General features: G+C 39.6%; 1 protein-coding gene across 2 annotated transcripts in view; it reads left to right on the forward strand.

Moving 5' to 3' along the window:
* LOC115223388 overlaps positions 1 to 27,094 on the forward strand; it is an 81,924-nt gene that overhangs the window by 6,720 nt on the left and 48,110 nt on the right. For both annotated transcript variants that reach the window (XM_029793900.2, XM_029793899.2), the window contains exon 2: positions 25,521 to 26,182. In XM_029793900.2, coding sequence (XP_029649760.1) covers positions 25,975 to 26,182 — 208 coding nt within the window. In that variant the 5' untranslated portion in view covers positions 25,521 to 25,974. The remainder of the gene's footprint in view (positions 1 to 25,520; positions 26,183 to 27,094) is intronic.

Consider the following 27,094-nt stretch of genomic DNA (forward strand, 5'->3'; position numbering starts at 1 on the left):
CCCTGCCGAAGCCTCGAGGAGCTTCAGGTGTTTTCGTTCAATAAACACAATACCTGGTCTGGGAATCGAAACCGAGATCCTATGACTGTGGGCCCGCTGCCACTAACCACTGGGCCATTGCACCTCCACATATATATATGTGTTTGTGTGTGTATGCATTCACATATATACACACACAGACACATTTGTATTTGTAGGTATATATGTGTGTGTATGTATATGTGTATATTTATATATATGTGTGTGTATGTATGTATATTTATACATGTGTATATTTGTGTATGTATGTATATCTATACATGTGTATATTTGTGTATGTATGTATATCTATGCAAGTGTATATATCTATACATATGTATATCTGTGCATGTATGTATATCTACACACATGTATATTTGTATACATATGCAAGTATATCTATACATATGTGTATTCGTATGTGTGTGTGTATCTATACATATGTATATTTGCATCAATACATATGTATATCTATACATATGTGTATATATATGTGTATACGTAGGCATATGCCCCCACCACCACCCAGCCCCACTTAATTTGCAAAAACGTAGGTGAATGTAACGAAAATGGCACATGTGAATGAACCTGCTGTAAGGATGCACCTGTAGGCAGAAAATTACAAAAGAGAGAGAAACCAGGTGCCTTGGTGCTCCTGATGAGCAGGATGACATGGGATCTTTGGGGTTCCTTCAATGCCTTAGAAGACCTCTTGTATCCATTATCCTCATCATCATCATCATCGTTTAACGTCCGTTTTCCGCGCTAGCATGGGTTTAATATTGTATGCTATCTCTGTTACTTGTTTCAGTCATTTGACTGCGGCCATGCTGGAGCACCGCCTTTAGTCGAGCAAATCGACCCCGGGACTTATTCTTTGTAAGCCCATTACTTATTCTATCGGTCTCTTTTGCCGAACCGCTAAATGACGGGTACGTAAACACACCACCATCGGTTGTCAAGCTATGTTGGGGAGACAAACACACACATACACATATATAGATATATATGCATATATACGACAGGCTTCTTTCAGTTTCCGTCTACCAAATCCACTCTCAAGGCTTTGGTCGGCCTGAGGCTATAGTAGAAGACACTTGCCCAAGATGCCACGCAGTGGGACTGAACCCGGAATCATGTGGTTGATTAGCAAGCTACTTACCACACAGCCACTCCTGCGCTATGTATATTTTTTTCATTAATCAATAATTCCATCTTATGTAAATACTCACACTTTAAGTCTGTTTGTTGTATCGTTGCCCTGGTGGCAAATAAAAGAAACTTAGTATTACCTCCACCTTAGCGAAAGCGGAGGTATTGTTTTTAGTTGTGTTTGTTTGTTTGTTTGTTTGTCCATGGACAAGATATCTCAAGAATCGCTGTATTGATTTGGATGAAACTTTCAGGGATGTTTGACCTTGTGACTGGAACAAACCGATTTGATTATGGGATCAACCCAGTACCAGGCAGGGATTCTGGATTATTTTTTCAGTTTTTTTACTTAATTTTTGAGAGGTTCGTTTTTAGTATTCTCGTTTGTGAGAGCCGTCAAGTTTTATTTCAGATATTCTCATTTTAAAAATCATCTCCAGCTAATCATTGAGAGGATGTTGTTGTTGCCTTGGCAGAGGTTTGCGCTCACTGAGTGTTATTATTATTAGTAAAAAGGCAATGAGCTGGCAGAATCGTTAGCACATCAGACAAAATGTTTAGCTGCATTTCATCTGACTTTACTTCCTGAGTTCAAATTCCACCGAGGTCGACTTTGCCAGTCATCCTTTTGGGAGTTGATAAAGTAAGTACCAGTTGAACACTGGGGTTGATGTAATTACCTTCTCCCCCAAAATTTCAGGCCTTGTGCTAAAATTTGAAGCCATTAGCACCATCCGAATCGTGGCCGATGCCAGTGCCACCTCGACTGGCTTCATTGCCGGTGGCACGTAAAATGCACCAATCCGACTGTGGCCGTTGCCAGCCTCGCCTGGCACCTGTGCAGGTGGCACGTAAAAAGCACCCACTACACTCACAGAGTGGTTGGCATTAGGAAGGGCATCCAACTGTAGAAACACTGCCAGATAAGACTGGAGCCTGGTGCAGCCTTCTGGCTTCCCAGATCCCCGGTCAAACCGTCCAACCCATGCTAGCATGGAGAACGGACGTTAAATGATGATGATGATTGGTATTTGGAATTCATTTATGCTCACTCTCTATTTGTACTACCTTCAAGGCATAAGCAAGTCTTCTTAATACTGTTCATTTATTTTGATTTCCACAAATAAAATCCCAGTCGAGTACAGGAATTTCAACCCTTACCTCTGTCCTAATTATCATCACCATGATTACGGAGAGGAAGTAGGAGGCACCAAAATTATTATTGGTTATATCTATTTACGTTGCAATCTCTCTCATCCAGGTCACGACTTTTTAAGCTCTTTCAGATCAATAAAACAAATGGTTGAGTTTTCAAAACAGCTGCCCCTCAATGTCCCTTATTTTATGGGAATCATAAAATAACAAAGGTAGATTGTTGTTGTTATTTGTTTGTTTTTTTTTTGTTTTTGTTTTTTTTAAATTCTCAATGGAAATTATGATTCTGAAAAAAAGCATTTCTTTCTGTACTCTGAATGAAACAGCGAAGTACAAGCTTGATCTGATCAACTATAGCAAGGGTCCCCAACCGCTAGGCCATGGACTAGTACCCCACCATAGATCATTTGGTATCAGGCCACACAGAAAGAATAAATTTACAAATTTCATTTCTATTTTATTGACTATTGCAGTCTGCAGGATGTCTTTGCATTATGTCTGCGGCGAGCTGGCAGAAACGTTAGCGCGCTGGGCGAAATGCTTAGTGGTATTTCGTCTGTCGTTACGTTCTGAGTTCAAATTCCACCGAGGTCGACTTTGCGTTTCATCCTTTCGGGGTCGATAAATAAAGTACCAGTTTCGCACTGGGGTCGATGTAATCGACTTAATCCCTTTGTCTGTTCTTGTTTAGCCCCTTGTGGGTAGTAAAGAAATATATATATATGTAATAATTAAATTATATATTTTACGATGTGTTTATCTCATCTATCTTGTCCCACAGGATGCCCCAAGACTGTTTCCACACATTTTCCCCATTCATCTTGATCTTCCATAATGGTCCTCATCTCCTGTACCCCTTCCATACCAGTATCCTCCAGCAAGTTGTCGATATAGGTCGTCTTCTTCCTTCCATTGGTTGCCAGAGCACTAAGCTTGTTAGCAATTTCATCGGTGTGTCTGATGCAGTGTCCAGCTAGCCTCACCCTTCTATGCTGTATCTTTGATGTTACTTTTGGTAGTCCCTGGTACAAGTCGGCGTTTGTTGTATGACTCTTCCAGGAGACATTGAGTGCCATTCTAAGCATCCTCGTACAACAACCGTCCAACTGCTGCTTCAAGGCTTTAGTGAGTGTCCATGTTTCAGTCCCTTATCGAAGAACAATTATTTGCATGATCCCCTGGTCTGTGAAAGAATTGTCTTACATAAAACCAGTCTGTAGCACAAGAAAGGTTGGGGATGACTGGATTATATTACTTTCACAAAATGAATTCATGGGTGTGTGCCAGCATTAGAAATTACCATTACATCTCTCTTCATGCTCTGAAGTCAAATTCCTCCAAGGTTGACTTTATCTTTCATCTTTTTCGGGGTCTATAAAATAAGTACCAGTTATGCACTGGGGTTGATGTAATCGACTAGCCCCTCCCCCAAAATTTCAGGCCTTGTACCTTGAGCAGAAAGGATTATTATTATTATAGGCGTAGAAGTTGCTGTGTGGTAAGTAGCTTGCTTACCAACCACATGGTTCCAGGTTCAGTCCCACTGTGTGGCACCTTTGGCAAGTGTCTTCTACTATAGCCTCGGGCCGACCAAAGCCTTGTGAGTGGATTTGGTAGATGGAAACTGAAAGAAGCCCATCGTATATATGTATATATATATATGTGTGTGTGTGTATGTTTGTGTGTCTGTGTTTGTCTCCCCAACATCGCTTGACAACTGATGCTGGTGTGTTTACGTCCCCGTAACTTAGCGGTTCAGCAAAAGAGACTGATAGAATAAGTACTGGGCTTACAAAGAATAAGTCCTGGGGTCGATTTGTTCAACTAAAGGCGGTGCTCCAGCATGGCCACAGTCAAATGACTGAAACAAGTAAAAGAGTATTATTATTATTATCATTATTATTCACCTCATGCAACTATCAAAACAAACTGCTATTGCTGCCTTCTCACTTTTAATGACATTTATTTAACTTTCACACCACCTGTCCAACATGTGTGTAAATTAAATAAAATTACACACACCTTTCTAAATCTATTCACCTTTGAAACTGTAAAATTGTCATAGGAATGTAGGAAAACTTGATTAAAATGTGTGTGTGTGTGTGCGTATAAAATACATCTATGTATGTATATTTGTGTGTGACCTTCATCATCATCTTCATTAAACATCTGTTTTCCCTGCTGGCATGGTTTGGATGGTTTAACTGAAAACTGGTAAGCCAGGGAGCTGCACCAGGTTCCAGTCTGATTTGCTAAGGTTTCTATAGCTGGATGCCCTTCCTAACACCAAGCACTTCAAGAGTGCAATGGGTGCTTTTTACATGCCAGTTATCCAGCACTGGCATCAGCCATGACTACAATCTCACTTGGCTTGATATATACATGTGTGTGTATATATATATATATATATATTTATATTTAGGTTATATGAGATAATGGTGTCGATGAGACCCAAAAGTGTCAGGTAATGCTGAATAAGTGCTATAGACAGACCACTTTTCTGCTCACACCATCTCCGATGAAGGGATATTATTATTAATTAATATTCTAGATACAGCTGTAAGACCTTCTATCTATAAATGCTCTAATATCTATACAGCCTTGGGTTTTTTTATCTCATTACGCAAAAAATTCACATATATATATTTTCATATATATATATATATATATATATATATATATATATATACTCTCTTTACTCTCTTTTACTTGTTTCAGTCATTTGACTGCGGCCATGCTGGAGCACCGCCTTTAGTCGAGCAAATCAACCCGGGATTTATTCTTTGTAAGCCCAGTACTTATTCTATCGGTCTCTTTTTTGCCGAACCGTTAAGTGACGGGGACGTAAACACATCAGCATCGGTTGTCAAGCAATGCTAGGGGGACAAACACAGACACACAAACACACACATACATATATATATATATACATATATACGACAGGCTTCTTTCAGTTTCCGTCTACCAAGTCCACTCACAAGGCATTGGTCGGCCCGGGGCTATAGCAGAAGACACTTGCCCAAGATGCCACGCAGAGGGACTGAACCCGGAACCATGTTGTTGGTTAGCAAGCTACTTACCACATAAATAGATAGATCTAGGAGTAAATGTAAGAACAAACAAGTTAAGCAAGTAGATATACATCACCATCATTTAACGTCCATTTTCCATGCTAGCATGGGTTGGACGGTTCAACCGGGTTCTGGGAAGCCAGGAGGCTGCATCAAGCTCCAGTCTGATCTGGCAGTGTTTCTACAGCTGGATGCCCTTCCTAACGCCAACCACTCCGTGAGTGTAGTGGGTGCTTTTTACGTGCCACCGGCACAGGGGCCAGAGGAGGCTGGCAAATGACCACGATTGGTTGGTGCTTTTTACGTGTCATTAAATACATTTAATACAAATAATGTACAGATGTACGGATATAAAAAAGTTCCGACTTACACAGAATATAAATGATGTCAGGAATTAAAGGGCATGAGTTTTATGAGTCCAACAGCTATTTCTGGGGACTTGAAGGTCTGGAATAATGATAGAAATGATAGTCAGACTTTTTTATATCCATACATATGTACATTTTTTGTATTAAATGTACATGGTTATTCAAAAAGAATGAACTGATTTCATTACACAATCTTTTAATAAGGAAAAGCAAATAAAAACTCCAGTTAAGTCATAAGTATTTACTCACAATCAACTTTTATTTCCTGTATTATAAGTATACAATGTGGGTACCTTCAGTACAGGCAAATTCAAAGCGATAAGAGAATTCCTCTCAGACGCTCTTTGTGCTTGGCCTGAAAGATCCCCAGACCTCACCACATGTGATTTTTGCTTGTGGGGATATATAAAAGATCTCGTTTATGTTCCACCGCTACTCACTAACCTCAATGACCTTAAACATCAAATAACAATAGCGATCAACACAGTGGATTGTGATATGTGATATGCTGTCTGGGATGAATTATCTGTGCTGCAAGTGGTGACCCCATTGAACACTTGTAGGACAGGAAATAAAAGTTGATTGTGAGTAAATACTTGTGACTTAGCTGGAGTTTACTATTGAGTTTCCTTATTAAAATATTGCGTAATGAAATCTGTTCATTCTTTTTGAATAACCCTGTATTTAATTAGAAATAGTGCATTTCTAAATCTTTCAGAGAGATTTATACAGTAGCAGCACGATAAAGTGATGGTTTGTTGCCAACTTAATGTGGCATTCCCAGGAAAGGGAAGAATACTACTGTTATTTAGCTCCGGGAAACATTATTTCCAGTTGGCTATGTGACACAAGCGTTCTGTGTCCTTCGCATTGTTTTAGACTTCAAATGATGCCACCCCACTGGCTAAGCGAGCAGGCCAACAGAAGGAAGATTAAGAGAAAGTTGTGGTGAAAGAGTACAGCAAGGATCGCCACCACCCCCTGCCGGAGCCTCATGGAGCTTCAGGTGTTTTCGCTCAATAAACACTCGGTCTGGGAATCGAAACCGTGATCCTATGATCGTGAGTCTGCTGCCCTAACCACTGGGCCATTGTGCCTGCACACAAATACTATAAATATATATATGTATATATCGGAGTAATATTTTTCTCGATTGGGCAATCTACTAGCACAAATCAATGTGTTGACTGAATTCTATATAATGCTATATGCTTTATCAGTTGATTCAGAGTTGCCTCTCTTAGATACATCTCATTGACAAGAGTCAATAAACTCAAAACATCGATGTCTCAGATTCCTGAGAGAGGACGACACTGAATGAATTGGGTGTTTTCACACCTTTTTACCATAAGAGAGATTTTTTTTCTCCATGGTAACTGCAGTGTATTTCTCTTTAACAGTTGAAATATGTGACAAACATATTTCAACTAACCTAAATTGTGAATATATATATATATATATATATATATATATATATATATGTATATATAGGTGCAGGAGTGGTTGTGTGGTAGATAGCTCACTTACCAACCACATGGTTCCAGGTTCAGTCCCACTGTGTGGCACCTTGGGCAAGTGTCTTCTACTATAGCTCAGGCCGACCAAAGCCTTGTTAGTGGATTTGGTAGATGGAAACTGAAAGAAGCCTGTCGTATATATACATATATGTGTGTGTGTGTATGTTTGTGTGTCTGGGGCCTCCCCTCAACCATCACTTGACAACTGATGTTGGTGTGTTTACGTCTCCGTAACTTAGTGGTTCGGCAAAAGAGACTGATAGAATAAGTACTAGGCTTACAAAAAATAATTCCTGGAATCGATTTGTTCGATTAAAGGCGGTGCTCCAGCATGGCCACAGTCAAATGATTGAAACAAATAAAAGAATAAAAAAAGAATATATACACACATACACACACATATATATATATATGTGTGTGTATGTATATATACACACACACACATGCATAAATATTAGTAACAACAACAATAATGATAAGGATTCTTTCTACTAAAGGCACAAGGCCTGAAATTTGTGGGAAAGGTAACTAGTTGAGCACATCGACACCGGTACAAAACTGGTACTTAATTTATCAACCCCAAAAGGATGAAAGTCAAAGTCGAGCTCAGAACATAAAGATGAACGAAATACCACTAAACATTTTGTCCAGTGTCCGAACTATTCTGCGAGCTTGCTACTTTCAATCATCATCAACATCATCATCACACATCCGCCTTCTATGCTGGCATGAGTGGCATGGTTTGACAGGAGCCGGCTTGGCATAACCCTGCACCAGACTTCTGTGACTGTTTTGGCAGGATTTTTACAGCTGGACGCCCTTCCTAACACCAACCACTCAGCAGAGTGGACTTAGTGCTTTTTACGAGGCACAAGCACAGCCGAGGTCATTTTTGGCAGGATTTTTACAGCTGGATGCCCTTCCTAACACCAACCAATAATGATGATGATGATGATGATGATAGATAAGAAGTGAATCAAAGAAGGGAGGGGTCAAGAAAAACTGAATGCTGAACTACCTGACCAGCTGCATGCATTTCTCCCATCACAAGCAGAAGAGCAGGTGTTCCAATTTGGTCCAGACAAGACACCATAGTCTGGCAGTAAAGTATAATGTATGTGTTAGCTATGTTTGCTCAACCTTTCAGTGATAGCTTCCTCTCAGTGCATTTCGTAAGGTTGGCCACCCTGTTCATAATCTTATCCCAGTTTTTGCCACCTAGATGTTCTGACCAAAAGCAACCCCGAGGTTCATAACGTTGTTGCTTAGCATGGACTTACCTCTCTAGGTATTTAGTTTGAAAACAATTGATTGCTCCAGGCTAATCTTTGCCCCTATCGCTGCCTCATATTCCACTAGAACAGCACATCTTCCATGGTATCCAACATCATTACAATGACGTTCTCCACATATATATTTCTTTACTACCCACAAGGGGCTAAACACTGAGGGGACAAACAAGGACAGACAAAGGGATTAAGTCAATTACATCGAACCCAGTGCGTAACTGGTACTTAATTAATTAACCCCAAAAGGATGAAAGGCAAAGTCGACCTCGATGGAATTTGAACTCGGAACATATTGACAAGACGAAATACGGCTACGCATTTCACCCGGCGTGCTAACATTTCTGCCAGCTCGCCGCCTTGACATTCTCCACCTATACTTACACAGTTCTTCTGTGTTCTAATTTATAATAATAATAATAATAATGAGATTATTGTATACAGTGCTCAGGAAGCATGGAAGTTTTGAAGGATGCAGTGCTCCGACAACTAACAACCGATGCTGGCAGTTTGTTCCATGCTTCAGCAACTCTCAGCGTGAAAAAATGTTTCCTGAAGTCATGGGAGCTGTGCTGTTTTCTTACTTTGTAAATATGTCCACGGGTGTTAGATGGGTGGAGTTTGAAAAGGTGCTCAGAGTTATTGTTTGTACGATGGTTGATAATTTTATGGGTGTCTACCAAGTCAGCTGCCAGATGTCGGAGTTTCAACGTGTCCATGCCCAGGGAAGTAAGGCGTTCAGGATATGGCAAATGCCTGATGGAGGGTATTCTTTTGGTTGCACGTCGCTGAACAGCTTCCAGACGATTGATATCCTGGGCAAGATAGGGGTTCCAGACCGGTGATGCAAATTCCAGGTGAGGTCTTACCATAGCTATATAAAGCCGCAGATAGATAGCCGGAGAGCGGCTCACAAAGGATTTGGTGAGTGATGCCAAGACACCCTCAGCCTTCTTGAATGTAATTCCTCCCAGCCCCTCCAGTTTCCACTGAAGTGGCTTGGGAGACAGGAGGAGTAATAAAGGGATGGCCCAATCACACGAGTTAAGTGGTTAAAACCACTAAATAGATACTACTGTACATTGAAACAATCCAGCCTCTAAAAACCAAACCCAAACAAACAGCATTCCACTGAAGGTTATCTTTCATTCCATCAAATTAGCCAGTCTTTAAAAATGTGTTTGGCACCATCTGTTCAAATATAACATTCCAGTCTTATACTTTAACTGATGAACTGACAGTATCAAGGCCAGGCTTTTTTTTTTTTTTTACTACTTCTTACTGTTTCTTCTTTGTCCTTCATCGGATGACCTCTGTTTCAAATTATAAAATGTTTCCTGACTTTGTCCAGAAATGGCTTGTTGAAAACATCATCAAAAGTCTGAAGAACTTTTAAGAAACCTCTTGGCATTATAGCTGGACTAACCCTTTCATATCCCATCAAACAGATAACAACGCCTTACATGAGTGAAGACCTTCTTTACCCTGGGGTGCCGGTGTTTCTCCTTTCCCTTCCCACTTGTCTTTGGCACTTGACATTTTTATAAAGAACCCATTTCTCATCAAAAGTCACTATCAATATCCCAAAAAAGGTTCATTTGTGAGACATGTGAGCAAAGAAGAACACACATTCACTCTCTGCACATGATTAGACTCGGAAACTTTCGTGAGGAACCCATTTACCCAATTTGCTGACTTTTCTGAAGGCACAGAGGTGTCAATGAATGGTTGAATGACCAAATCCAAGCTTCTCTGCTACTTCCTCAACAGTTACAATGGGATTTTGTTCCACCAAGGTTTGTAGGACATCTTCATCGAGCTCTGCAGATCTTCCAGGATGAGGCTTATCTTCTAGGCTGTAGTTTCTGGCTCAGAATTTCAAGAACAACCATTGATGCTGGCTTCCATATACTGCATTAATATTTCTTGCACTTTCCATTATTGAACTCATAAAGCAAAATATGCTGAATATGCACCTTTGTCACTTCCATTATAGCTTTGCAAAAATAACTGTTAAAATCGAACTGCACTCTTCAAAACTTGCACTAAGAATAAGTACAAAGTAAAATTACTATGTAAAAGCTACAATATTTATGGGATAACCCTATATATATATATTATATATATATATATATATGTGTGTGTGTGTGTATATGTATATATTAAATTAATAGAATGCTGCAGTTTTCTGTGATATTACTCGTAGCATACATGTGGGTATAGAGTTTGAATAGTGTATTCACATTCGACTCTGTAAATTTTGGAAGTGTTGGTTGGATATCTGTTACATGATGACACTTGATTGTGTGCATATTCAGCCATAGCACTTTCAAATTTTATAAAAATTGGAAATATTATACTGAAAAGATAAGTAAGTAAAATTTAAATTACTTTAATCTTGAAACGCGTATATAATTAATCCTGGTCGTGTTGATTCATTGTTTTTCTCTTTGCCTTCGTAAAAAAGTATGTTTACCATCATGGAGATTGTTATAGTAGCAGAAAGGGAATTTTTAACTCCCATTTCTAATTTCGGAATGTGGTGAAGCAGTTAGCTGAACCCTAATTATAATTATATATATATATATATATATATATAATATATATATATATAATATATATATATATATAATCAAAATAAGCAACAAGAATGACTGGGTAATTTGGTACGATCATTTCGTACTACATCATTTTATTAAATGTTGTAGGTATTACAACAGTTTTAAAATGCTGAGCACTCATCAGCCAATTATAGAGGTTTTCCATTAATACAAAAATTTTGCCACTTGATATGAAAATTTTTGTATTAATGGAAAACCTCTATAATTGGCTGATGAGTGCTCAGCATTTTAAAACTGTTGTAATACTTACAACATTTAATAAAATGATGTAGAACGAAACGATCGTACCAAATTACCGGAATCATTCTTGTTGCTTATTTTGATTATAATCACCCCACGGTTTTTTATGGATAACACCATACAGAATTCTGGTGCATCTAAATTAAGTACCATATTCATTTGAATCTAAATTTTTGATGAACTTATATATATATATAAGTGTCTACTAGAGTTTCGGGCCGACCAAAGCCTCGAGAGTGGATTTGGCAGAGAGAAACTGTAAGAAGCCTGTTGTGTGAGACTCTAGTAGACACTTGCTCAAAGTGCCATGCAATGGGACTAAACCCGGAACCATGTGGTTAGGAAGTAAGCTTCTTTTCACACAGTCACTCCTGTGCCTACGTATTATGCACATAATCATATCATCATGGAAACCGGATGTTAAATTATGATGATCTGCAATATTTAACCCATATATATTGCTGGTTTCTACTTGTTTAGACATGAACTCACCAGGAAGCACCTAGCCGAGCATACGAAATGTTCAGTAGGGAGTCGACACCTGTACCTAACAGTTGCATAATGTCCTTCTCTTCCAGATTGTGAATGCTTATACCATAATGTTTAATTTATATACATTGAAATTTTAAGACTTCATTTTCTTTTATGGGCATATATGAATTAAATTATATAGGCGTAGGAGTGGCTGCGTGGTAAGTAGCTTGCTTACAAACCACATGGTTCCAGGTTCAGTCCCACTGTGTGGCACCTTGGGCAAGTGTCTTCTACTATAGCCTCGGGCCAACCAAAGTCTTGTGAGTAGATTTGGTAGACGGAAACTGAAAGAAGCCCATTGTGTATATGTGTATATATGTGTATATATATATATGTGTGTGTGTGTGAGTATATATAATGTGTGTGTGTGCTTGTCTCCCCAACATAGCTTGACAACCGATGGTGGTGTGTTTACCTCCCCGTAACTTAGCAGTTCAGCAAAAGAGTCTGATAGAATAAGTACTAGGCTTACAAAAAATAAGTCCTGGGGTCGATTTGTTCGACTAAAGGCGGTGCTCCAGCATGGCCACTGAAACAAGTAAAAGACTGAAACAAGTAAAAGAAAGTATTTTGCACTTGTTGTTTTGTCATGCACATGAATCTGCAGTTCATGGAAAGATGGTTTTGTATGAAACCAATTCTTGGTGTAAAAACCGTTGGGCACAGCTACACAGGAGTGTTAAACCACAGATAGGCAGCATACAAATAGAATTAACAATTGTCCTTGACTTTATTCATTACATTATTACACAGCCACAATAAAGTGTATACATCGGTCATGAGATTTCTCATTTCCTTTTTCACAAGGCTTTTGTGGTGTATCATCATCATTTAATGTCCATTTTCAATATTGACATGGGTTGGACAGTTTGACTGAAAACTGGTAAGCCGGGAAGCTGAACTTGGTCCCAATCTGATTTGGCATGGTTTTTACAGCTGGATGCCCTTCCTAATGCCAACTCAGAGCATCGGCTGCGGGGTCACTCCAAAAAGCTCTATTTGCGACGATTTCATCTCAATCGAAGGAGAGGGGCTTTCTCCGTCTGGGTTGCGGATCTGTGGAATAAGCTGCTGAACAAGATGGTGAAGATGCCAACGGCCACACGGTTCAAAGTATCTCTTGACCAGAAATGGCCTGAACTCTTTGCATGAACACCCTCCCTGTACATAACTCCATGTCCCCCTACATGGCCTTGCCCTTTGCTTTTTGAGCCAAAAAATTAACTTTAACTCCAAGTGCAGTAGGTGCTTTTTACATGCCACCGGCATGGGTGCCTTTTATGTTAACATCGGCATCGGGCACAACTAGGGTTTCACTTAGCTGGACAGGTCTTCTCAAGCACAGTATATCACCAAGGGTCTCGGTCACTTGTCATTACCTTCATGATGCTCAGCGTTCAAAGGATGCTTTTTACATACCACCTCCACAAAAAGTATTGAGTGACCCTTCAGTTTAATGTAACATCAGTTTTATTATAACTCAACAAAGAAACAAACATATACATACATATTCTTTTATTCTTTTACTTGTTTCAGTCATCTGACTGCGACCATGCTGGAGCACCACATTTAGTCGAGCAAACCAGCCCCAGAGCTTATTCTTTGTAAGCCTGGTACTTACTCCATCGGTTTCTTTTGACAAACCACTAAGTTACTGGGACGTAAACACACCAGCATCAATTGTCAGGTGATGTTGTGGGGAAAAATACAGATACACCAGCATACACACACACACACACACATATATATATATATATATATATATATATATATATATATACACATATACGCTGGGTTTTTCCAGTTTCCATCTACCAAATCCACTCTTATGGCTTTGGTCGGCCCAAGGCTATAGTAGAAAACACTTGCCCAAGGTGCCACGCAGTGGGACTGAACCCAGTACCATGTGGTTGGTAAGCAAGCTACTTACCACACAGCCATATCATCATCATCATTTAGCGTCCGTTTTCCATGCTAGCATGGGTTGGACGAACGGGAAGGTTTACGAAAATAAACAAAAGACGAAGGCAGGTGGAGTACAAACAAACAATTGTATTAGTATGGCGCTCAGGAATAGAAATAAAACAAGTATTTTACGCTTCGAGCCTACGCTCTTCAACAGAAAGATACACAGAAAAGAAACAAGGAGAAAAAAAATGCGTGCAGGAGCTAACATACACATACATATATATACACACACATATATATATATATACATACATATGTACACATACACACATACATTTGTATGTATTATTACAAATTTATATTAAACTGAAGAATTATCAATACATTTGTAGAGTACTTGTTATTCTTTAACATTGTGTGTGTGTGTGTGTATATATATATATGTGTGTGTGTCCAACATCACTTTACAACCGATGCTGGTGTGTATACTTCCCCATACCTTAGCAGTTTGGCAAGAGAGACCGATAGAATAAGTACTAGGCTTACAAAGAATAAGTCCTGGGGTCGATTTGCTCAATCGACTAAAGGTGGTGCTCCAGCATGGCCACAGTCAAATGACTGAAACAAGTAAAAGAATAAAAGAATATATATAGATCTGCATAAAAATACATACAAATATAATTAATGTGGGATACATATGGAAGGAAGTGTGAGAAAAAGAAAACTGATAAAAAGTTTTCTGTACTAAAATTAGGAGAGGTTAAGAGCTTCAATTAAAAGATCCATAAAATTCGATGTGTATTTTAAGAATATATAAATTGTATACAAGATATATAATACAGTTTCTACAGCCATTTCCAGAGTTCATGTCCTGGGTTTTATTTACATGTACTTTTATGTATATTTACATTTATGTATACTCTTTTATTCTTTTACTTGTTTCAGTCATTTGACTGCGGCCATGCTGGAGCACCGCCTTTTAATCGAGCAAATCGACCCCGGTACTTATTCTTTGTAAGCCCAGTACTTATTCTATCGGTCTCTTTTGCCGAACCGCTAAGTGACGGGGACGTAAACACACCAGCATCGGTTGTCAAGCAATGCTAGAGGGACAAACACAAACACACAAACATATACACACACACACATATATATATATATATATATATATATATATATATATATATATATACATATATACGACAGGCTTCTTTCAGTTTCCGTCTACCAAATCCACTCACAATTCCACTTTAAATTCGATTAAAGGCGGTGCTCCAGCATGGCCGCAGTCAAATGACTGAAACAAGTAAAAGAGAAAGAGAATACACACACACCCACACATATATATTTATATAGGCTGAGCAGACTTAAATGTTGAAGTCTCTGTCAAGAGTACTCTTAGGGAAGAAGAAATTTGTAATCTCCAGAAAGTATTGTGTAATCCTTCAGTTTAATGTAAAATTGTTTTTATTATAACTTGACATAAAAACAAACATTGTGTAAATGTGTGTGTGTGTGTGTATGTGTGTAATACAATTGTAAATCTGTAACAAATGGTGTGTTCAAAAGCAAAAAAAACCGACAAAGGTCAAAAGGACAGTAGATATACATGGTGAATCTGTTAGTTTGGCGCTCAGCGAAAGGTTTAGAGAAGAAATTAAAAGCATAATATGACATTTTTGAGCTTTGCTCTTTGTTGGATAGTGTGAGAAAGTTCAGAGAAGAGGAGAAAGAGGAAGGAATGAACAGTGAGGAGAAAAGCACATGGTTTTTCAGTGGCAGATGTGTGCATAATTGGCCTGTGTGAATTTGTGTATACGTGTATGTATGCATGTGATTGTTAGGGTTGTGAGTAGTGCATTTGTATGAGAGGGAGTGCTATGTTGTGGTGGTTGTGTGTGTGTATGAACATCGAAATAAATATCAATGGAAACAGTAGTTGTGATACCTGTGCCGGTGGCACATATAAAGCACCATCCAAACGTGGCCGATGCCAGCGCCGCCCCGACTGGCTTCTGTGCCGGTGGCACATAAAAAGCACCATCTGAACGTGGCCGATGCCAGCGCCACCCCGACTGGCTTCTGTGCCGGTGGCACATAAAAAGCACCATCCGAACGTGGCCGATGCCAGCGCCGCCCCAACTGGCTTCTGTGCCGGTGGCACATAAAAAGCACCATCTGAACGTGGCCGATGCCAGCGCCGCCCCGACTGGCTTCTGTGCCGGTGGCACATAAAAAGCACCATCTGAACGTGGCCGATGCCAGCGTCGCCCCGACTGGCTTCTGTGCCGGTGGCACATAAAAAGCACCATCCGAACGTGGCCGATGCCGGACCCCCACTGGCACCTGTGCAGGTGGCACGTAAAAAGCACCCACTACACTCACGGAGTGGTTGGCGTTAGGAAGGGCATCCAGCCGTAGAAACTCTGCCAGATCAGACTGGAGCCTGGAGCAGCCCCTGGCTTCCCAGACCCCGGTCGAACCGTCCAACTCGTGCTAGCGCGGAAAGCGGACATTAAACGATGATGATGATGATACTACAGATGCTTGTAGTAAGCTTCATAACCAAGTGGGATATTAAAATACAATTAAAGGTAGGATGTTTATGTTGTGTATCTAAGTGTCATTGTCCACTCCCAAACCAGCCCTAGCCGGGTAGACTGAGCCTTAACCAAAGACCTTCCATTGACAACATTTTTTGCTCTTTGACATATAAGACCTCATTCAGGAGTGGCTGTGTGGTAAGTAGCTTGTTTACCAACCACATGGTTCCGGGTTCAGTCCCACTGCGTGGCACCTTGGGCAAGTGTCTTCTACTATAGCCTCAGGCCGACCAAAGCCATGTGAGTGGATTTGGTAGACGGAAACTGAAAGAAGCGCGTCGGATATATGTATGTATATATATGCGTGTTTGTGTGTCTGTGTTTGTCCCCCTAGCATTGCTTGACAACCGATGCTGGTGTGTTTATGTCCCCGTTACTTAGCGGTTCAGCAAAAGAGACCAATAGAATAAGTACTGGGCTTACAAAAGAATAAGTCCCGGGGTCGAATTGCTCGATTAAAGGCGGTGCTCCAGCATGGCCGCAGTCAAATGACTGAAACAATTAAAAGAGTAAAGAGTATCCAATGTGAACATTCAAAGAGAGTTCAGTAATGATTTGAGGGAGATTTGGCTGTCACATTTAGAAATCATGTAAAGGATACCCTCCTGTGATCCTCTGTGTTGTTGTTGTTGTTACGTAGTCCTAAATCAGCAGTCTGCTACCATGCAAGTAGTTGATCAAATAACGAGGTGCAACTCCGACATCTATCTTCCTCGTTTCATTTCGTGTTTGTCTGAGAACCATTCAATACAACTCCATCATCAAGCGTTGAATCATGCTGTATTTTCTTGCAGACAAGTGGAGATTTTCAGACCTAAGTTTACAACTAAAAGAGGTTGGTTTACTTATATTTCATCTTTACGCTACATGCTATGTTAACTTGGATGCTGGAATATACTGCATGTATGATGGTGCATGGCTCAGTGGTTAGAGCATCGAGCTTATAATTGTGAGGTTGTGAGTTTGAATCCCGGACCGGGCTATGTGTTGTGTTCTTGAGCAAGACACTTTATTTCACATTTCTCCAATTCACTCAGCTGTAGAAATGAGTTGCGACGTCACAGGTGCCAAGCTGTGTCAGCTTTTACCTTTCCCTTGGATAACACCGGTGGCATGAAGAGGGGAGGCCGGTATGCATGAGTGACTGCTGGTCTTCCATAAACAACCTTGCCCAGACTTAGGCCTGGGATGGTAACTTTCTAGGTGCAATCCCATGGTCAGTCTTGACTGAAGGGGGTCTCTGCATGTATGAACTAATGAAGGAAACCTCTGTATGGTAGCTACACCTGTTAGAAATAGCAACTAAATGTCTTTTAGATTGCACTCTTTGGTTTTATATGTGTACATACTGTATCTTCCAGCATATAAATTAGTTTTCAGACCAAAATTTATAGCCCAAAAAAGGTTGGTCGACTTATACACCAAAACAATTTTGGAGGATCAGAAACTCCATGTGAAATGCAGCAGGATCTGGGAAGATAGCAATGATGTTCCATTGTTTAGGCTATATACTATGTTGACTTGTAAGCTGGAATATACAGTAAATATTAACAAACTACTAATGATGCATAGGGAATTGTTTTGTGTTCTTTGCCGTTTATTTAGGATTATTAAATTTCAGAATGAGATTGAAACAGTAATCGCTCGATAATGTAAAGTATAGAAGCCATCTTATCATGGCTAACCACATTGGGGAGGGGGTGTTACTGTAGCTTTATAGCCCCAAGAGATCGTGGATTGTTTAGCAGATATTGAGGGCCCAGGCACAAGTAGCCTAACCCATGATGGATCTACTGTACAGTGGAATGTTAGTTTATGAATGCCTCTCATCACTACCAAATTAGTTAATGAACATTTTTTTTTCCCAAACAAAACATCTCAAGTAACAAACACACAATCTGGCAACAAGCTGGGAGTATCACAGGGAGAACATGAGTTGCTGTTTAGCTTTCACTCAGTGCACATCCCTGCTCATATTCACCGTGCTTTCTCTTGGATTTCCTCTGGGGGAAAATAGTTTTGGTTTACAAACATTTCAGGTATCAACAGGCCTTCAGAAACATATTAAATTCATTAACCAAGGTTTCTCTGTGTCTTGTTAGTATTGCTTTCTTATTTCTTTATTGCCCACAAGGGGCTAAACATAGAGGGGACAAACAAAGGGATTAACTCGATTACATCGACCCCGGTGCATAACTGGTACTTAATTTATTGACCCCAAAAGGATGAAAGGCAAAGTCAACCTCAGTGAAATCTGAAGTCAGAATGTAATGGCAGACGAAATACCTATTTCTTTACTACCCACAAGGGGCTAAACACAGAGAGGACAAACAAGGACAGACAAATGGATTAAGTCGATTATATCGACCCCAGTGCGTAACTGGTACTTAATTTATCAACCCCAAAAGGATGAAAGGCAAAGTTGACCTCAGCGGAATCTGAACTCAGAATGTAACGGCAGACGAAATATCTATTTCTTTACTACTCACAAGGGGCTAAACACAGAGAGGACAAATGGATTAAGTCGATTATATCGACCCCAGTGCATAACTGATACTTAATTTATCAACCCCAAAAGGATGAAAGGCAAAGTCAACCTCAGCGGAATTTGAACTCAGAACGTACCAGGCAGACGAAATACGGCTACGCATTTTGCCCGGCGTGCTAACGTTTCTGCCAGCTCGCTGCCTTTGGCAGACGAAATACCACTAATCATTTTCTGTTGGCCAAATGTGGAAACTTTGATTTCACATTGTTTGTGCATTGTTTTATCTTCCTTATGATATCTTCTTTGTGTGTTCTGAATGTGTCAAGTTCTCATTAGTAACCAACTACCTCCTTGTCGCCAGCGTTGTCTGCCAGTGTTGGTGGTAAGAAGGGAGACGATAGGTTTGGTAGGTATTACTTGAAGTTTATCACCGAGGCGCCAGGTTTCCTAGCAATTTAATTGGTGGGTCAAAGTCGTTGCACAAGAAGAGTCAGGTGACAAGTGAGAGAAAGTGTGAATTTGATGTCACCAACATTTAAAGCTGCCTGCATGTTTTGTGACCGTGTGGGGAGGTCATACCAGTATAAGCTGAAAGAGTGAATGAGAGGATAGGTTTTTATAACACACCATTCAAGAAATTACACAACACACAGCTGGTCCAGGAATCGAACTCATTACCCCATGATTGCGTGTTTGACACTCTAACCACTGAACCAGGATAGCTATTGCAATATTCTGCGTTCTAACACGACATTACCGTTTGGTATTGAAACTGTTTCTATTGCTATTAATTACTTTATGATAAAACAGAAACTACAGGACCAAACACACACAGAGTTTAACTGGTTGTGGGGCAACCACATCGGATCAGCCACCCATCAGATCAGCCCTACAACCACCATATTATGGAAGATGGTTGTTATCTACAAGACAATGTCGTGAACTGTTGCTAACGTCTAAGATGTTATTCAGCCACTTCAGCAATGAACAAACTTAATAAATTGTTAATGTCAATATAATTATAGAACATTTGCTCTTTGTTTGCCACGGTGATTGTTAAAACGTAGCGAGTCACTTTGTAGCAATTTACTGTTGAAACCGGTTTAGAATTAGTACAACTAGTGACATCACCTTAACTACTAACATTTATTTATATACACATTCACACACACATTATGTATATATGTATTTATATATATATAATTATCTGTTCACTGGAATGCTGATTCACTCAGGTACTGAATTTTTCATTATGCATAATCCAAAATATTAATAGATATATATCACAAAATATTTCTCTCTCTCTCTTTCTCTCTTTATATATATATATATATATATATATATATATATATATAAACAATGGCTAGATATATAACTATGTTAAAATATTACGATTTTTTTGTGTAACACAATATGTAAATGTTGGCATACTAATTATAGATAATGTTAAGAAATTAATTTTCGATTTCTACTTTGTATATATAAATCATCATCATCGTTTAACGTTTCCTTTCCATGCTGGATGGTTTGACTGAAAACTGGTAAGCCAAGGAGTTGTACGAGGTTCCAGTCTAATTTGGAACTTGGTGCAACTCCCCGAGTTACCGATCTTCAGGCTGTTGTATAGTGAAACTGTACACCCTCCCAGTAAAAAGTGGTAGTATCCAGCCATTATAAATAGACCAGTAGCCAGTTGACAGAAGAAGGTTGAGAGTATGTGTAGATTGTATTGATAGTTGTGTCTGTACTGATAAAGAAATTACACTGCAATGCTGGGTGGACTTTATAATGATCCAACCTTTTGAGGACAATAACAAAGAGCACATAATATAATATATATATATATATATATATATATATATATATCATCATTTAGCGTCCGCTTTCCATGCTAGCATGGGTTGGACAGTTCAATTGGGGTTTGGGAAGCCAGAAGGCTGCACCCAGCCCAGTCTGATCTGGCAATGTTTCTACGGCTGGATGCCCTTCCTAACGCCAACCACTCCATGAGTGTAGTGGGTGCTTTTTACATGCCACCGGCACAGGTGCCAGACGTGGCTGGCAAATGGCCACGATCAGATGGTGCTTTTTACGTGCCAATGTGCTTCTTTCAGTTTCAGTCTACCAAATCCACTCAGGGCTTTGGTCAGCCCTACGCTATAGTATCCAAACACACACACACATATATCTTTTGTCTTTTCCTTGTTTTAGTCATTTGACTGTGGCCATGCTGAGGCACCGCATTGAATGTTTAATCGAATGTATCAACCCCAGGACTTATTTTTCATAATCCTGGCACTTATTCTATCAGTCCCTTTTGCTGAACCGCCAGGTTGCAGGAACATAAACACATCAACACCGGTTGTCAAATGGTGGTGGAGCACACACACACACACACAAACACACACGCACACACAAACACACACACACACACATACATATATACATGCATACACACATCATATGACAGGCTTCTTTCAGGTCCCGTCTGCCAAATCCACTCACAAGGCTTTTGGTTGGCCTGAGGCTATAGTAGAAGACACGTATCCAAAGTGTCACATGGTGATGAACCCGGAACCATGTGGGTGGGAAGCAAATTTCCTACCACTCAGCCAAATTTTTTTCTTTCACCTTATATCTTTTTCTCCGTTTCACTCTTCCCACTAGTTTGTTCCCAGCTACAAAACGTTTAGTGCTTGTGTGTGTGTGTGTGTGTGTGTGTATAGGCACAGGAGTGGCTGTATGGTAAGAAGAGTGCTTATCAACCACATGGTTCTGGGTTCAGTCACACTGCATGACACCTTGCGCAAGTGTCTTCTACTATAGCCTTGGGCCGACCAAAGCCTTGAGTGGATTCGGAAAACAGAAACTGAAAGAAGCCCATCATATATATATATAGGTGTGTGTGTGTGTTTGTCCCCCACCATCACTTGACAACCGATGCTGGTGTGTTTACATCCCCGTCACTTAGTGGTTCGGCAAAAGAGGCAGATAGAATAAGTACTAGGCTTACAAAGAATAGGTCCTGGGGTCAATTTGTTCGACTAAAGGCGGTGCTCCAGCATGTCTGCAGTCAAATGACAAATAAAAGAACACACATACATATATGTACACACATATATATATATATATATATATATATGTACATGTATGTATGCGTGTATATATATATATGTATGTATGTACATATTTACGTACGTGATTGCATAGTGTGGTTTGGTGTGTGTACAGGGCTATGTTTGTTTGCACCTATATCGACAAGGAATAAATGAAATACTAGTCATAAGGAAACCAGTTCTTTCGCACCGCTCCTATGTATTTCACATAACATACAATTTCCTATTGAGTTTTATGTGTGTGCGTGAGTATAGGTCTAATATGTATGCACTCACCTCACACATGCACCAGGCACCTGTTACTTTTGTAACTACTCCAAACTCCTCCAATTGTTATTTTTTATTTACTTATGGCATTTCCTGGCAAATGATTCAGTGTAATATATATATATATATATATATATAAACTGTAAATCTGTATTTTTTTGATAGCAGCCAAGCTGGAGTACCGATTTGAAAGGTTTTCTATTCAAAGAAATTGACCCCCAGGACTTATTATTTGTAAGCCCAGTACTTATTCTATCGGCCTCTTGTGCTGAACTGCTTAGTTATGGAGAGATTAACACACCAACTTTGGTTGTCAAGCAAAGGTGGGGGACAGACAGACAGACAATAACACTGAGTGGACTGGAACTGGAGGTATGTAAAATAAAGGGTCTTGCTCAAGGACACAAATAGCCACCAGGAATTGAACTCGCAACCTTGTGATTGTGAGCGAAGCACCCTAACCACTAACCCACATGTCTCCAAACATGGGTATTATCATCTCTGTAATACCGGATGCAGGTATTTTGAAAATACAGGTATGCAGGTATTTCGAAAATACCTCGCAGTTTGATGAGTATGCAGGTCCGGATTAAGACCCATAGAGGTCCTATGCACTTAAACGATTTTGGTTCCTGCTCTGTGCCATAAACCATCTACCATTTCTGTGGTGCCCCTAGATGCCCTAAGCACATACTTATTTTGCTTACTAGCTAATCCATTTCTGTGTCCATTCCCTGCCTAGTTGAAAGTTGCCTTTTGGCAAGGCATAGCACCCATTCAGCCACCCTACCAGGGGTACAGCCACTTCACTTCTTTGACTGCATTGTGATAGTTCTCAATTTTTTCCCCCTTTTCTTTGCTATCTGCCTTGTTAATTTTATCCTCAACAAAAATATTTGGTTTTCTTGCTTCCTCTTAATGAAGCAAATTCCATACAATCTATAATTTATATTTTCTATCAAGGTTTCTGGTTCGTCTCCATACCACTCTTCTGTCTTGCAACTGACTCAGCAACCTCACTGGTGCTGGTGCCACCAAAAAAAAAAAAGCACGCAGTACACACCGTAAAGTTGTTGGCTGTTGGAAGAGCATCCAGCTGTAGAAACCATGTCAAATCTGACACTGGAGCTCAGTACGTGTCTGCAGTTTACCAAATCCTATCAAACCAACCAATTTATGCCAACATGGAAAACAGGCATTAAAGAATGATGATGGTGATGATTCATTTACTTATATTTGTGTTGGTCCGGGTATTAGTCAATGTAATTATATCAAATTTATATACATATGTGTAGGAGTGGCTGTGGGGTAAGTAGCTTGATTACCAACCACATGGTTCCAGGTTCAGTCCCACTGTGTGGCACCTCAGGCAAGTGTCTTCTACTATAGCCTCGAGCTGACCAAAGCTTTGTGAGTGGATTTGGTAGACGGAAACTGAAAGAATCCTGTCATATATGTGTGTGTGTGTGTGTCTGTGTCTGTCTGTGTTTGTCCCCCACCCACCATTGCTTGACAACTGATGTCACTGTGTTTGTCCCCCCCACCATTGCTTCACAACTGATGTCGCTGTGTTTACATCCCCATAACTTAGCAATTCGGCAATAGAGACCAATATGAATAAGTACTAGGCTTACAAAAAAATAAGTCCTGAGATCGATTTGTTCAACTGAAGGTGGTGCTCCAGCATGGCCACAGTCAAATGACTGAAAGGAATTAAAAAAAAACGTATTTTGTATAACATCACTGCTTGTTCTATAACATGTTTTGTAAATATAAAAAGCTAATCTGATAAAAATTATAATTGTTATTGTTATCATATATAATGAAGAAAACATTTCATAATTATCATCAAGGTGGCAAGCTGGCACAATCATTAGCATGCCAGGTGAAATGCTTAGTGGTATTTTGTCTACCGCAACGTCATAGTTCAAATTCTGCCAAGGTTGACTTTGCCTTTCATCCTTTCAGGGTTGATAAATTAAGTACCAGTGAAATACTGGAGTCGATGTAATTGACTAGTCCTCTCCCCCAAAGTTGTTGTCCTTGTGGCAAAATTTGAAACCATTATTATTAATGAGAGAGCAGCACATGCCATCAAAGTGATACTGGGGTACAATATACAAAGCCCAATATACCTATCATGACTACTTGTCTGATAAGGGTGCACTAGACACATGCGTCACAATCATATGTGCGCAACATGGTGATCTCATACCAAGATAAACAGTGCATGACCTTGCAGATAGGACCAGTTAGAATTTTCTTCAGCGGGTAGTAACCCATCCTGCTCAAAAGGTCTTTGAATAAGAGTTGTTTAAGGATGTTGAATGAAACACACGTTTCCAGAAATGAATTATCAAACACCAAAGAATTCCTCTCAACACATGGCTATGATGCTCCCCCACTACTTCTGCTCGTGATCAGAGATGCACATATCGTCAGCCTCTATGGGACATGCTCAACTGGTTAAGGTCAAACAAATGACTAGCAAATCTGTGGTATGGAGCAGAATATTTGCTGTAGCCCATCTTTTATACCAAGACAAAATAATGTACATGATAACACCTCCAATCAGTTAAGATCAGAAGCCATGAGAGCCACTGCCTGTTACTGCATCAGGGCAGTTATTATTATCATCATCATCATCATCATCATATAAGGTGACGAGCTGGCAGAATCATTAAAATTCCAGGCAAAATTCTTTGCAGCATTTCATGTCATTGCATTCTGAGTTCAAATTCTGCCAAGGTTGACTTTGCCTCTTTTCATTCTTTCAGGGTTGATTAAATAAATTACCAGTTAATCACTGGAGCTGTGTAGAGGCATGTGGCTTTGTGGTTAGGGTGTCAGAATCATGATTGTAAGATTGTGGTTTCGATTCCTGGACTGGGTGATGAGTTGTGTTCTTGAGCAAAACACTTCATTTCACATTGCTTCAGTCCATTCAGCTGGTGAAAATGAGCAAACTTGTGATGGACCAGCATCCCGTCCAGGTGGGGAATATTTACGCCATTGAAACCAGGCAACCAGTATTCATGAGCCTGGTATGGCTCAAGAAAGGAACAATCACTGGAGCTGATGTACTCAACTTAACCCCTGCCACAAAATTGTTTGCCTTGTACCAAAATGTGAAACCATTTTTATTAACGTCATTTTTTTTCTTTTTTGTTTTGCAGGAAAAAAATCTAAATCGTTTGAAAGAGCTTAAAACTCCACAGATAATGATCCTAATCTAGCAGTGATAATCAGCATATAATCTACTTGCAAATACCTGCTGTTCAAACTGTTTAATATCAAAGGAAAACGTATGCACAAACAACATAAGGATAGATCTTGTAAGATCTGCATAAATACAAATCTAACATTACACACACACACACATATAAATACACATATATATAATCACAACAACCTATATATTATGCATATTCATAATTATCTATTTCCATCTATACTAAAAATTACCTCTCCATAACACACATACATACCCTACACAACCCTACATAGCACCCTCATTGTTATATTAAATAAAGACCAAACCTTACATATATAGATATGTACGAATGTATATATAGAGGCCCCCAATATTAATTGATATTTTTAAAAAAAGGTAAAATAAAACATAAAAACATGATTGTGTATATTTCGGCCTCAGCTATTTTGACAGTGGTAGCCACAGGTTTGCAATTTGTTGGACTTTTCCTGCCAACCTGGTGGCGATCAATAAAAGAGAACCACAACTTGCAGATTTATTATTACTACGGAATCTGGAAATATCCATGGAAAGCAGAAGTATGCCAGGAGGATAAGTGCCATGAAGTTCCATATACAACCCTCAGTAAGTTTCTGTTTTGTTTTGTTTTTTCCTTTTAAATAAAGTTGTTGTTAAACCATGGGTCAGCTCCAATCCAGTGCACCCATCATCAAAGGCATTCCAGCAAAGGCGATCTTGTCTTCATATTTTCTGGCATACAAGTTGATGTAGTTTGTATTGTAAACATTCAACCATCATCACTGTCTCTCCAAATCCTGATGCATTTCACAAGGAATCTACCTTTTTTGGTTGTAAATTTTGGTCAGAAAAATCTGACTAAAAATTAGTATGTAGATATGTGGAGACAGAAGGGTGTAATTTGGAAGAGATTTAGCTACTATTTCTAACAAGGCTAGTGGCCATGTAGATGTTTCCTTTGTCAGTCCATGCTATATTTTCCTGCATACAAGCTAATGTAATAATTATAATGTAAACATTCAAACATTGTCTCTATCTTTCCACATGCTGCGTCTCACATGGAATTTTTGCTCCTCCAAAGTTGTCTTTGTATATAAAGTTAACCTACCATTTTTGGTTGTAAATTTCAGTCTGCCAAAACTCGACTTGTATACCAGAAAATACTATATGTACATATATATAATACTGAAGGCGGGCAATCTGAAAGAGATTTGGCCATTTCTTATTTCTTTATTGCCCACAAGGGGCTAAACATAGAAGGGACAAACAAGGACAGACAAACGGATAAAGTCGATTACATCGAGCCCAGTGTGTAACTGGTACTTAATTTATTGACCCCAAAAGGATGAAAGGCAAAGTCGACCTCAGCGGAATTTGAACTCAGAATGTAACGGTAGACAAAATACCGCTAAGCATTTCACCTAGCGTGCTAATGTTTCTGCCAGCTCACCGCCTTATTTGGTCATTTCTATCAGGTCTATCAACTGTCTCTAGAGCAGTGGTTCTCAAACTTGTCAA

Source organism: Octopus sinensis, linkage group LG23 (genome assembly GCF_006345805.1).
Source record: "Octopus sinensis linkage group LG23, ASM634580v1, whole genome shotgun sequence".
NCBI lineage: Eukaryota > Metazoa > Mollusca > Cephalopoda > Octopoda > Octopodidae > Octopus > Octopus sinensis.